We start from the raw sequence: 14,230 nt of genomic DNA on the forward strand, positions 1-14,230 counted from the left end.
CTCATCCTCTGCTCTCACCAAAGCCCTTGCTTTCTTTGGTATGAAGAACAATGGGCATAAAGGTAAAAAGACTTGAGTTTAAGAAGCTAGCTCTTCCACTTACTAGTTAGTGTATAACCTCCAATAAGAAGTAACTGGTTTCCTCAACTCTTACAATAGCTATAATAATACATATTTTCTAGAATGGATGGAAAGACCAAATGATTTCCTACAACAATGTAGGTTAAAACATTCTTTGAAAGGTTACAGAAATGTCAGTTAACTACTCCTACTGTTTTTTGTTTTCTGGGTTTCTTTTTACTCCTACTGTTTTAATGCTTGATTTCTGCTTTTACTACTTCTGGATCATCTGAATTATTATCATTTTACTAATCTAATGAGGCAAAAATTGTTCCTTTTATGTTTCTTACTTGGATTATCATCTCCAACTCCCCTGGCTATCTCCAAACCTCTGCTAGTAGGTGTGTGTGTAGTTAGACTTATACCAAAGTCTTTCGTTGCGTGCGTATACTAATATAAATGATACTGTATTTTTATATATTTTTTTACTTAAAAAAAAGATATTATTCATGTATTCATGAAAGACACAGAGTGAAAGGCAGAGACATAGGCAGAGGGAGAAGCAGGCTCCCCGCAGGGAGCCTGATTCAGGACTTGATTCCCAGACTCGGAATTACACTGAGCCAAAGGCAGACGCTCAACCGCTGAGCCACCCAGGCGTCCCTACTTTTATTTATTTTTTTTTACATATGAGCTATTCTTTTTATTTTCCCAGATGCAGCAATTCTTTGAAGGCTTGAGTTTTTACTTGCAAAACGGATAACAATGGCCCCTACCTTAGAGGTGAGGTCTCAAAGAGATAATGTATATAAGGCTCGGTGCTTAGTGGGCATGCAGTATACTATTAGTAATTAACATAGGTTTCATTTGTTTCTGCTAATCCAAATTTTGCACTGGAACAATTAAAGCACAGGACTTCACTGTCCTCTAGAGGTTCACAGTCTAGTATTATGACGTATTAAGAAACAAATACACGTCATACTTGTCATAACCATATTAAACATGGATACGCAGGTCTGGGCATCTCTGATGGGCAATCTTCATCTAAGGCAGAGTAGACATCCTGACACCCCCAGGACTGTGCCAGCTGGTGCCCTGCCTGGCACTTCTTTTCTCCCACTATTAGGCTTCTGAGGCTGCCACCACAAATTATCCCAAACCAGGGAGCCTAAAACAACAGAAATTTATCCTCTCACAGTTCAGGAGGCCAGAAGTCTAAAATCAAGGTGGTTCCCTCAAGAGGTTCCTCCTAGAGGCTGTAAGGGAGACTTTGCTCTGTGCTCCTTTGTAGCTTCTGGTAGCAGCTGTCAATCCTCAGCGTTCCTTGGCTTGTGGGCACATCACTCCATTCTCTGCCTCCACTGTCACAGTGTTTCCTCAATGACACTGTTTTTAATGCCAAATTTCAGTTGCTTATTCCTGGAATATAGGAAAACAACTGACTTTTGTATATTATTAACTTCGTATCCTACAACCTTGTTAGAATTGCTAATTAGCTCCAGGAGTTTTTTGGCAAGTCTCTGGGTTTTTCTAGATAGACAATCATGTCATCTATGAAAAAAAAGACAGTTTTATGTCTTCATTCCCAATCTCTAATCCTTTTAGTTCCTCTCCTTTTCTTTCTTTCTTTCTTTTTTTTTTTTTAATTGAATTAGCTGGAGCTTATAGTATAATACTGTCAAGGAATGGAGAAAGGGGACATTCTTGCCTCTTCCCAATTTGGAGAAAACACATCTAGTTTTCTCATCATGAAGTATGATGTTAACTGCAAATTTTTTGTAGGTGGTCCTTATACTTTTACTAGTTTGCTGATAGTTTTTTTTTTTTCTAAAATCATGATTGGATATTGGGTTATATCAAATGCTTTTTCTGTATCTAATAAATTTGACCATATAAATTTTCTCCTTTAGCCTGCTGATGGGATGGAATACATAATTTTCTAATGTTGAACCAGGCTTGCATACCTGGAATAAATCCCCTTGGTCGTAGTGTTGATTCTTCTTACACATTGTTGGATTCAAAACGCTAATATTTTGTTGAAGATTTCTGTTATGTTCACAAGAGATAATGATCTGTAGTTTTCCTTTCTTATAATATCTTTTTTTTTTTTTTTAAAGCAATCTGTACACCCAACGTGGGCCTTGAACCTCATGACCCTGAGCTCAAGAGTCTCATGCTTGGGATGCTTGGGTGGCTCAGTGGTTGATAGCCTCCCTTTGGCTCAGGGCGTGATCCTGGGGTCCTGGGATCAAGTCCCGCATGGGGCTCCCCACAGGGAGCCTGATTCTGTCTCTGCCTCTCTCTGTGTCTCTCATGAATAAATAAGTAAAACCTTTAAAAAGAAAAAAAAGTCTCATGCTCTACCAACTGAGCTGGCCAGGTGTCCCCCTTTCTTATAATGTCTTCATCTGGTTTTGATGTTAGGATAATGCTAGCTTCATAGAACAAGTTAGGAAGTGTTCTCTCTCTCTCTCTCTTTTTTTTTTTTTTTTGTTCTCTCTGTTTCTATTTCCTGGAAGAGATTATAGAGAACCCGTGACATCTTTTCCTTAAATGTTTGATAGAATTTACCAGTGAAACCAACTAAGTGTAGTATTTTCTGTTCGGGAAGGTTATTAAATTTCGATTCAATTTCTTTAGTAGATACAGGCCTATTCAGATGATCTACTTCTTCTTGTGTGAGTTTTAGTAGTTTGTACCTTCCAAGGAGTTGGTCCATTGCACCTAAGTTATTAAATGTGCCTTTACAGAGTTGTTAATTATATTCCTTCATTATCCTTTTAATATCCATGGGATCAGTAGTAATAATGCGCCTTATATTCCTGATATTGCTCATTTGTATATTCTCTCTTTTTTCTCGGTTAGCCTGGCTAGAGGTTTATCAATTTTATTACGATTTTTCAAAGAACCAGCTTTTGGTTTTGTTGATTTTTCTCTACTGATTTCTGTCCTTTATTTCTTTACTATGTACTATCTCTCTTTATAGTTCTGTCCTCTCCAATCCACCTACCCTCCTGCAGCCAAAGTCATCTTCCTACAGGTCAAAACTGGTATGTTTTTCACCTGCTTAAAACACTTCAATGGCTAAATAAATATAATCTTTAAAAAAGGGTGTGGGGCACCTGGGTGGCTCGGTGGTTGAGTATCTGCTTTTGGCTCAGGGTGTGATCCTGGGGTCCTAGGATCGAGTCCTGCACTGGGCTCCCCACAGGGAGCCTGCTTCTCCCTCCGCCTGTATCTCTGCCTCTCTCTGAGTCTCTCATGAATAAATAAATAAAATCGTAAAAAAAAAACCTTCAATATCAAATAGAAGCCTAAACTTGTACTGTCTGCCCTTGAGATGAAGCCCTCGAGATGAAGCCTAAACTACTGTTCTACAGAAAGCCCTGCACGGGGTTGCCTGGGTGGCTCAGCAGTTGAGCATCTGCCTTTGGCTCAGGGCGTGATCCTGGGTTCCTGGGATCGAGTCCCACATCGGGCTCCCTGCATGGAGCCTGCTTCTCTCTCTGCCTATGCCTTGCCTCTCTCTTGCTCTGTGTCTCTCATGAATAAATAAAATCTTTTTTTTTTTTTTTTAAAAAGCCCTGCATGATTTGGTCTGCCCATTCTTCCAGACTTAACATGTCTCACCCTCAGACCTCCTGGGGATTTGACAGCAGAGCAAAGACAGATATTAAGTCTTTACACAAATATTTATTTCAATTACAGATAAGGAAGAGATACTTAAATAGGCCAATAAAATGCATAGGAAACCCTTCAACTGATTCAGATTTTAAAAGGCCATAAAGAAAAAGCTAGAGAAAGGACTGGTACCCAAAAATTAATATAAAATAGATTTTTGAAAGTAGTGTTTAAAGATGTAGAGACCATTGTGGAAGTTAGAAAAAAAGTTACAGAAAAGAATATATTCAAATATGTCTTTTCATTGTAAATGTATATGAGGACAACACAGGAAATGTAAACTCAAAGGAAAAAAGGTACCCACAATGCCACTATCCTAATATAACTACTGCTACATTCCGCAATAGTTAGTATGATATTCAGATTTGACTACAGTGACGGGCTTGAAGGCTATCTCCCATAGTTCTCAACATCCTGGGATGTTAGAATTACCTGAGAGAACTTTTAAACATTAAAGCACCTATGTCTGATTCCTGATCTGCTACATCAGAAGAATCTCTGGGTGGTGAGGACCTGGGTTGAAAGACAATGTATGCAGACAGACTCCTGTGTGTCGGCAGGGCTCTCCCCTCAAACCTGAGTTTATTCTTGGTATCAACTACCTGGGAAAGTGGAGAGTTCCTCAGACAGAACAGTATCTTTCAGAGCAGGGAATCTCAACTTGGAACCATATCAGACTCACCTGAAGAGCTTAAGAAACCCCAATACCCAAGCTACACCTCAACCCCATGACTTCAGAGTCTATACGGGGTGGGATGCAGGCATGGGTAATTTCTTAACCTCCCCAGTAATTCCAATCTGCAGTCCAGTTTAAGGGGCTGAGAGGGGCTGAGAGCTCCAGGTGAGCTACAAAGTAGGAATGTGGCTCTTTGGGTCTTGATCACATAGGTATCGAGATGTGTAGGAGGAAGTCTTTGAACTGTGGGTTGTGAACAAGCTAGAAGTTGTGAAGCAAAGAGCCCCATGAAATTCTGTAATGCTGTGCTCTCCTGCTGTGAACTAAGTATGGCTCTGGCTTGAGCCATCAAGAGAAGACACAGAACTCTGTAGTTTGCAGACCACAAACTACAGAGTTTTTTGGGTTTCTTATGCTCTCGGGGTTTATTTCTCTATTGTCCCCTTTTTCATCTTTAGTGAAATATTTTTAGCTTTGCTTAAAGGAACCAAGAAAAAAGGTTTTTGTTGTTGTTTTCTCTCCTTCCTTTTTAAAGCATTAAAGACAACCTGTGCTCTCTAGAGTCATCGTGATGGTGGCGGCAGCAGTCTGGAAGTGAGAGACCCTGAGGGAGACGGTGACACTCGGGGCTGAAGACAGGGCCACGTGGCAGTTCTCATCACTGTACTTCCCATTCCTCCAAAATCTTCCAAAATTGAGACCAGGGGCCTGGGTTTTGTTATTAAAGATGGTGTTAGTCTGTCTTATATTCTCTTCCTCTGTCCTTAACTGAGTTAACACTTACTGATTAATTAGTTCCTGGGCACCAGGAACAGTGTACGAGGCACCTGGGAATACATCTGTGGGCAGGACATTCATTCCTCCTGCCCTTATGAAGCTCACTTAGAATTTGGGGGGGAAAAATGGGGCAGTGGGGGTGGGAAAGCTCTTTAGAATAGTGGGATGGGTAGGAAGTCAGGAGCCAGGGAGCAGAGGGTCTGAATGCTGGCTTGATCACCCACAGTTCTGTAAATGCGGGTAAATTTTATTTACGGTGATGCTGTCATTTGTTAAAATGCACTTAAATACCACCTACTTCATAGAACTGTCCACCAATTCATTCACTCATTAATTTAACAAATATTTACTGAGCAATCACCAAGAGCTGGGCACCGTTTTAGGTGCTAAGAAATAATAGAAAAAAACAGACAAATTCCTTCCACCTGCCCTCCCTCTAGTGGGAGGGAACAACCGACAATTAGGCAAAACATAGATAGCTGACAATGAAAGACACTGGAGAAAAATGACACGGTAGGGGGGGATGGGGAATGCCAACGGAGGTTAGAGTTATGACCATAAATGGCACAGGCAAGGGACATTTGAGCTAAGGTCTGAAAAGGTGAGGCAGTCTCCGCAGATGTCTGAGGAAGAGCATCCCAAACAAAGAAATGGGCAAATGCCAAGAGGCTGAGGTGGGAATATTTGTAGTATTTGAGGCACAGCAAGGAGCCCAGTCTGGCATAATAAACAAGGAGGGGGTAAGAAAACACAGGTCGGGACTATGGAAGGGCCTTGGTTGAGTGTGATAAAAACTCTGGCCCTTATTCTAAGAGAAATGGGGAGCCATTGGAGAGTTCTAATCACGGGAGAAAGAAGGTCTATCTTGCACTTAACAGGATCATTTTGGCTTCCGTGTGGAATTGGACCACCGGGAAACAAGCGTGAAAACAACCAGGAGTGCAATAATGTTGGGGATGGTGGCTGTCTGGACAGAGTAATGGTGGGAGAGGGAGAGAGAAGCAGCTGGATCTGGAGATATTCAAGGTAAAGCCAATAGGCTTTGCTGATGATTAGTGTCAAAGATGTGATGCTAAGGTTTTTGACCTGAGCAACTGGAAGGATGAAGTCACCATGTACTGGGGCAAGGGGTGTGAATCAGGAGTTTGGTTCTAGATATGTGAAGTGTGAGATGCCTAAACATCCACGTTAAGGAGGCACCTGGATAAACGTGTCTGCAGTACAGGCAAAGAGGACTAGGCTTGCATGACACATTTGGGAGTCAACAGCTTCAGATGACACGGTATCTAAGCTACGGGACTGGTGACATCTTCCAAGTGGCTGTGGTGAGGACAGGTAACGCAGAAAGCACCAAGTACAGCACGAGGCATATAGTAAGTGTTCAATAAACACTTGCCCGGTGTAGCCACAGGGAACTTGGCAGGCTCCTCGGGAAACAGAAAACTAGGTCTTGGGGTCTATTTTAGGCTGTCCCAGGTTTATGGGCTTTTCAGAGTTGGCTTGATTTTTCACAAGCCTTTGGGGGTTAAAAATGGTTGGTTTGGCTTTTGTATCTTTGTGTCTTCACAGAGAATGCCTTATGAAAGTAGGCTGAGCACTGCAGTCCCCAAGCTCTCGCCCACATAGTGACTATAAAACACCACACTGTGGCAGCAGACAGGAGCTTTCCCAGAGCACAGAGCACCTGCCCACACTCAGCTGAAACAGACGGAACCTCCATTTAACCAAATCAACTCCCCGAAGGCTGACGTGAGCTCAGGAAACACGCACACCTGGACACCAGGGGCTGGCTCCTTCAAGGCTCCAGGTGGCTCTTCTCTCCACCGGACTAACGGGCACATTCCCGGCTCCTGGTGTCACTGCCATCCATTCCTCATAACAGATTTCCTCAGGGTCCTGTGCTGAATGCTCTGCACCCCCATACTGGTGGGCCTAACCCCGTCTCTTCCTTTGAAGACTCAAATATCACCTTCCAATGAGGCCTACCCTGACTACCTCAAGTTCAAACTTAAAATCTCTCCTCCAGCATTCACCTATCCTGCTCTATTTTCTTCCAGGCCACCTGTTAATCTTCCAAGATATTGAAAACTTTACTTATTGGTTACACGTTTGGTTCAATGACCATCGTGTTCAACCGGGATACTCTCAGAGCACAGAACACTGCCTGATGCACTCAAGTTGCTCAAGAAATTGGCTGAATAAGTGAAGAAACGCTTACCCCACTGTTGAGGCAGCAACCTGTAGCCCTGAGCCTTTCCCCAGCACCCTCCAGAGGAGAACCCGGAGCCTCCCCAGAAACCAGACTGCTCCCCCTCCCCCACCAGAGGTATCATCAACCCAGCCGGGAGTTGAGCGCACTGAGAGCCTCCATGGCCCCCCTCCCCATTCTGGGGACAAAGTGAGATTAATTCTTGGGCAATCTTGGGGCAGCCTCACATCCTGGATATTCTTGTTCAGTCCCTCAATTATGTCCTTGTTGGTCTCCTCCTGCTCAAGTCACTGCTCTCTGCTTGCTTTTCTCGGCCCCATCCCTCATTTCTCCCGGCCTCACTATTCTAACTTTCCACTGGGTTGTCCCTTATACATCCTCGGCTTCTTCAGGGACCATCACTTCCATCTGCTGCTGTCATGGAAACTTGGGTCTCTTCTGAAAATCCTATTTCCTCTCCAGCCCTGTGTGATGGAAGGGTGCTCTTTCTTGTGTTCCCCACGCAGCCAAGGATTCCTTGTATCCTCTTGGTACTCCATTTATGCTTCTAAGCGACAGCTTATGTCCTTCTTTTTTTTTTTTTAAAGCTTATGTCATTCTTATTAGACAAAATAAAAAACAAAAACCCGCTCATTGTTCATACTATCCAGAAATACTACCTCCTACCCTCCCCTGTGACTCTCATCTACCCCCTTCCCATTCACTAAGCCTCTGGCTCACAGGAACCCTTTCCAATCAAGCTTGTAAGGTCATCCATTTGGCTTAGAATTTCATTTTATCCCAATTACAAAGAGCATAGTTGGTACTCAAGAAATATTTGCGGGGTCCCTGGGGGTGTTCACTCAAGTCGGGTGAGTGTAGTACTCTTGGTTTGGGTCATGATCTCGGGGTCATGATGTCAAGCCCTGAGTCAGGCTTCACACTCAGTGGGGAGTCTGCTTGGGATTCTTTTCCCCTCCCTCTCTGTCTGCCCCTCCCCCTGCTTACAAGCGCAGGCACACACTCTCTCTCTTTCTCTCTAAAATAAATAATCTTAAAAAAAATACTTGTTAAATGTATGAGTTAAAAAATGAAATCTGAGGCACGAACAGGAGGCAAGCTGAGGCTCAAGTCTCATTTTTGGGCTATATCCTTCCCAGTTTAGCAGACACTGATAAGGGCAGGCTGTCTCATCCTTGGATGATTATTATCATTCCCATTTTATAACTCACTCAAGATTACAGTTAGTAAGACGTGGAACTGGGCCTTAAAAAATCCACATCTGACACCACGGTCCACGTTTTTAACTGCCAAAAAACACTGGCCTCCTGAACATAGTTTGTAGTTAAAAGACAAGGTTTTGTCGGATAGCTCAATGCATATAAGTATTCTGAATAATTTTCAAAGTATTGACATATGATTTTGTCACATAGATACAAGCAGCAAGGAATTCTCAAAGGAAAGAGGAGACTATTTTTCTTCACAGGGATATAATTAAAATAATATAGTAAAGACCAAAAAAATCCAAAACATCTATTTCCAGATTTGGGGAGAATCACTGGATCTAGAGACATTATTTAATTAAGACTATTTGGGCAGCCCTGGTGGCGCAGCGGTTTAGCGCCGCCTGAAGCCCAGGGTGTGATCCTTGGGACCCGGGATGGAGTCCCACATCGGGCTCCTTGCATGGAGCCTGCTTCTCCCTCTGCCTGTGTCTCTGCCTCTCTCTCTCTCTCTCTGTGTCTCTCATGAATAAATAAATAAAATATTTTTTTAAAAAATAATAATTGGGATCCCTGGGTGGCGCAGCGGTTTGGCGCCTGCCTTTGGCCCAGGGCGCGATCCTGGAGACTCGGGATCGAATCCCATGTCGGGCTCCCGGTGCATGGAGCCTGCTTCTCCCTCTGCCTGTGTCTCTGCCTCTCTCTCTCTCTCTCTCTCATAAATAAATAAAAATTAAAAAAAATAAAAAAATAATAATTAAGACTATTTCTGGGGCAGCCTGGGTGGCTCAGCGGTTTAGTGCCAACTTCAGCCCAGGGCGTGACCCTGGAGGCCTGGGATCGAGTCCCACATTGAGGTCCCTGCAAGGAGCCTGCTTCTCCCTCTGCCTGTGTCTCTGCCTCTCTTCCTCTCGGTGTACACACTCTCATGAATAAATAAATAAAATCTTAAAAAAAAAAAAGACTATTTCTGCGTATTAGGATTTCAAGAATGGAAAGCACCTGAGGTGCGGAGACAATTTTCATGTAGATATATCTGTGTAGAACTCTCAATGAAGGCAACTATGATTCGTGGGCCAAATCCAACCCACTATCTTGTCTTATGGCCCATGAGTTAAGAGTTATTTTTAACAGCTGAGAAAAAAAAAATCAGAGGACTATTTCATGATACATAAAAACTATATTAAAATTTCAGTGTCCATAAATGAAATTTCATTGGAATACAAACTTACTCATTTGTCTACGTGCTGTCCCTGTCTGCCTTCATGTTATGGCAGTAGAGCTAAGGAGTTGCAACAGAAACAATAAAGCCAATGTTGGCTAAAATGTTGATCATCTGGCCCTTACAGAAAATGCTGGCTAACCCATTACAAATCATTTCTTCTGACTTATCTTCCAGTTCACTAACATGGTCTTCAGTTGTATCTAATCCTGATCAATCCTATTGAGTTTTCAATTTTACTAAATGGGTTTTTCAATTCTAGAAGTTTTATTTTTCCAATATTTTGCTTTTTATAATCCCCTATTCCATGTATGTAATATATAATTCAACCTTGTCTTTTTTTTCCTTAAACATAGTAAATCTAATTGCTTTATCAATTGTGTCTGGTAATTCCGATTTCACAAGTCTTTATGGGTCCCCCTCTGTTGTCTGTTGTTTTTCATGGTTCTCACTAATGGAGCCTTATTTCCTTTTGCGCTTAGTTATTTTTACTGTTAGCTGTTCATTTCCTTGAAAGGTTATTTGCAAGGAGTTCATGTCTATCTCCAGAGCAGGTCTGCATTTGCCTCTGCCAAGACCTTGACAGGCACTGCCAGTCTGGAGTACCTTAAACTCTCATATACTTGAAGTTCATAGCTTGAGGTTCCATAGCTCACCAGGCTGTGAATATCAAGTGTTGCTTTTTTTCTTTTTTCTTTTTTTTTTTTTTTTTTGAGTGTTGTTTTACTAACTTATTACCCTGGGACGCCTGGGTGGCTTAGCCGTTGAGTGCCTCTCTTCAGCCCTGGGCATGATCCTGGAGTCCTGGGATCGAGTCCCACATTGAGGTCCCTGCAAGGAGCCTGCATCTCCCTCTGCCTGTGTCTCTGCCTTTCTCTCTCTGTGTCTCTCATGAATAAATAAATAAAATCTTAAAAAACAAACAACTTATTACTCTGATCCACTCAGATCCTGGCAACCTTTACTGCAGTCCTGGTTTAGGGGTGCAGGTTTCCTTCTAGGTCATCCTATGCTGAGTCCTTTGGGGTTCCAGTTTAATGTGGAAAGGATCAAAAGATGAAAAATATGGAAGAGATGTTAGTAGACTTGGAGGCTAGAATGAAAGGTCTAACATTTAAACTGATTAAAAGGGAGAGGAGAGAGAATGGGCGGAGACAATACTTAAACGGATAATGGGGGCACCTGGGTGGCTCAGTCGATTAAGTGTCTGCCTTTGGCTTAGGTCATAATCCTGGGGTCCTAGGATTGAGCCCCACATCCGGCTCCCTGCTCAGTGGAGAGCCTGCTTCTCCCTCTCCCTCAACTGCTCCCCCTACTTGTGCACTCGTGATATCAGAAAGGGACACAGAACATAAAGACTTCTAACTCTGGGAAATGAACTAGGGGTGGTGGAAGGGGAGGAGGGCGGGGGGTGGGGGTGAATGGGTGACGGGCACGGAGGGGGACACTTGACGGGATGAGCACTGGGTGTTATTCTGTATGTTGGTAAATTGAACACCAATAAAAATTAATTTATTAAAAAATAAATAAATAAATAAATAAATAAATAAATAAATAAATAAATAAATAAACAAACTAAAAAATAAAAATAAGTAAACAAGTAATGGCTGAAAAATTTCCAAAACATATGAATTCCTATACTCCAGAAGTACAGCGACTGATAGCAGCTACACTTGTGGTGAGCAAAGCATTACGTGTGGACTCTTTAAATCACTATGTTGTACACCTGAAGCTAGTGTAACATCGTGTATCAACTATACTTCAATTTTAGACAATTCTGTTTAAAAAACTGTTCACTTTAAAAATCAAATAAATAAAATTTTAAGAATCTAAATTAATCCAATCAAGATAAAAAGAAATTCTTACATTTAAATGTATTCATATTTTATACAACCCTTTCTTCTATTCTTCCTAAAAACCTTGGGAGGTATGTACTACCACCTACATTTTTCATAAGGAAAAACTGGTATTCCGAGAACTAAAACAAATTAGCTAGTCATGTAATCCTAAGCAGCAGGGGCAGGATTCAAATCCAGTTCTTGAGTCAGAACTCAAGTTCAGGTTCTTTCCCGTAGGCTGGAAATAGAATACGATACAGCAGAAGGCGACTTCATAAGAGGAGATCTGGAAACTGCTAAGGGATTATATCAGAACTCTTAATTTGGAAACTTCTTCCTGGAAGCAGGTAAAAATCATTCCCACATTATCTGTGCTTTCTTTTTTTTTTTTTAAAGATTTTATTTATTTATTCATGAAAGACAGAGAGAGAGAGAGAGAGAGGCAGAGACACAGGCAGAGGGAGAAGCAGGCTCCATGCAGAGAGCCCGATGTGGGACTCGATCCCGGGACTCCAGGATTATGCCCCGAGCCGAAGGCAGGCACTAAACCGCTGAGCCACCCAGGGATCCCCATGTGCTTTCTTCTAAAGATAAGCACTAGACTGGAAAAGCCTTTGCAATAAGAAACAGGAAGAGTTCCAGGTTATACCTTAACTTGTGAGTTATTCCCTGAACTAAAGACCAGGTTGAGGGCAGCCCGGGTGGCTCAGTGGTTGAGCGCCGCCTTCAGCCCAGGGTGTGATCCTGGAGTCCCAGGATCGAGTCTCATGTCGGGCTCCCTCCAGGGAGCCTGCTTCTCCCACTGCCTGTGTCTCTGCCTCTCTCTGTGTGTCTCTTGTGAATAAATAAATAAAATCTTAAAAAAAAAAAAAAGATCAGGTTGACTCAAATGGCTCATGGGTCAAGCCTGGTACATCACAGAAAGCTGCACAACAGCCTGCTGGGTACCACCCAACTGTCAGGACAGCAGGACAGGAGCGCCCTCCTAATTCCCCTCCTTACGCCGCTGGAGACCGTTTAAATACTGTAGTTAACGTGTCTCAGATAACATGCCTTTTGTTCATCAATGTGATTTGACTTGGTAAATTACTACATCTCTTCCATTCTGGTGGCATTTCACTTGTTTACAACTTATCCTGGATTTCTTTTCTGCCCAGAGCACTAAATTAAGAATTTTCCTAAGAGTGAGGTCTGTGGCTTTCTAGCATAATTGGGCCCCAGTCCCCAGATGTTAACATGTGGCTGACATCTCTCTACGGGCCTGATATCAAAAGTGGACCATCTTTCCCTCGTGGCTGCCTCTGTGATGTTAGGCAACTGGGAGAATTACGATGCCTGAACTCACAGCCTGAGGCACAAGAACCACAAATCAGGAAACAGGCCTAGGCAGTAGACAATTCAGTGGGAAAGCCAAACAGCCCTAGGTTCGGTGCATCGTGTGCAGGCGCAGTCATCACCATCACAAGCAGCTCTGGCCAAGGCCTCATGCAAGAGAGCATAGAAGCCACAGGCAGTTTTGCAACCATTTCCTGCATATCAACCATGTGGGAGGTGCCGGGCAGGGCATGAACACACAGGATGGATACAGCCCAATCTCAAGGCATCTTAGGTCACCCACCTCTCCTCCATGCATCCATCATGGGGCCACGGTGGTAGGTGCTAGGGAGACCAAGAAGGCCAGGACGGGGGGAGGATTCTGAAAGGATTACATACTCTGTACTTGAAAGCCCCTATGAATTAATGATTTCAATTAAATCCTTACAATAACCCTGTGAGGTAGGTATATCGGTGTCCTCATCTTACAGACGGAAGTGAGGCTCAGTGTGGCTAAGTAGCTCACCCCCAATCACAAAGACAGTAAATGGCAATCCAGGATTTGAACCAAATCAGGTCTGGCTCTGAGCCCAAGCTCTTAATAAATTGATAATTATTACACAGTTAATTATAGTACACGGAGATCGTGGGTGACAGAGGACAAACATTCACAGGAAGCATGGAGAAGAGGTCATGAATATTGTGTAGGGAAGAGGTGGTCTTTGAGTTTTCCTAGTTGACCAGCCAGCCAGGAAAGGGAAGTGCAAGCACCAGTAAGGAACACATGTAGAGAGGCAGAGGGGGATGGAGGCTTTGCCTGTGGCAGAGTGACAGGAGCTAATGCGGGAGAGGAAGTCTGATCACGGAAGGCTTTGCACACCAGGCTGCCAAGAATCTTCGTGAGGCACTGCTTCCTACTGCAAAAGCCTTTCCAAAGGCCTCCTTCTTCCTTGAAGCCGGCAGTGGCTCCTTATGTACGGAGCTGCCTGTACCAGCCAAATTGAAGGTTTTATGTTTGCACCTACAATCTCATCCTCTCTGGGCCCCTGCAAACCGCAACATGCTCTAAGAGTTGGCTGACTAGGCCGGAGACCCCAGGGAGTCCCACAACAAACACAGGGCTAAGGAGGCGAGCCTTTGAAGCTGGACCCCAGCTCCCACAGATGTCTCTAACACAGAGTCAAGGCACTTTCTCATTCTACTCACAGTTTAGAGTCCAGCTTCAGGAGGAAACCCAACCGATCATACTCT

General features: G+C 43.2%; 1 protein-coding gene across 4 annotated transcripts in view; it reads right to left on the reverse strand.

Annotated features, from left to right (window-relative positions):
* Positions 1-14,230, reverse strand: part of ST3GAL3 (ST3 beta-galactoside alpha-2,3-sialyltransferase 3) — a 194,103-nt gene that overhangs the window by 82,375 nt on the left and 97,498 nt on the right. For all 4 annotated transcript variants that reach the window (XM_055341757.1, XM_055341758.1, XM_055341755.1 and 1 more), the window contains one exon: positions 14,186-14,228. In XM_055341757.1, the coding sequence (XP_055197732.1) occupies positions 14,186-14,228 (43 nt within the window). The remainder of the gene's footprint in view (positions 1-14,185; positions 14,229-14,230) is intronic.

Source organism: Nyctereutes procyonoides, unplaced genomic scaffold, assembly GCF_905146905.1.
Source record: "Nyctereutes procyonoides isolate TBG_1078 unplaced genomic scaffold, NYPRO_anot_genome, whole genome shotgun sequence".
NCBI classification, from domain to species: Eukaryota; Metazoa; Chordata; class Mammalia; order Carnivora; family Canidae; genus Nyctereutes; species Nyctereutes procyonoides.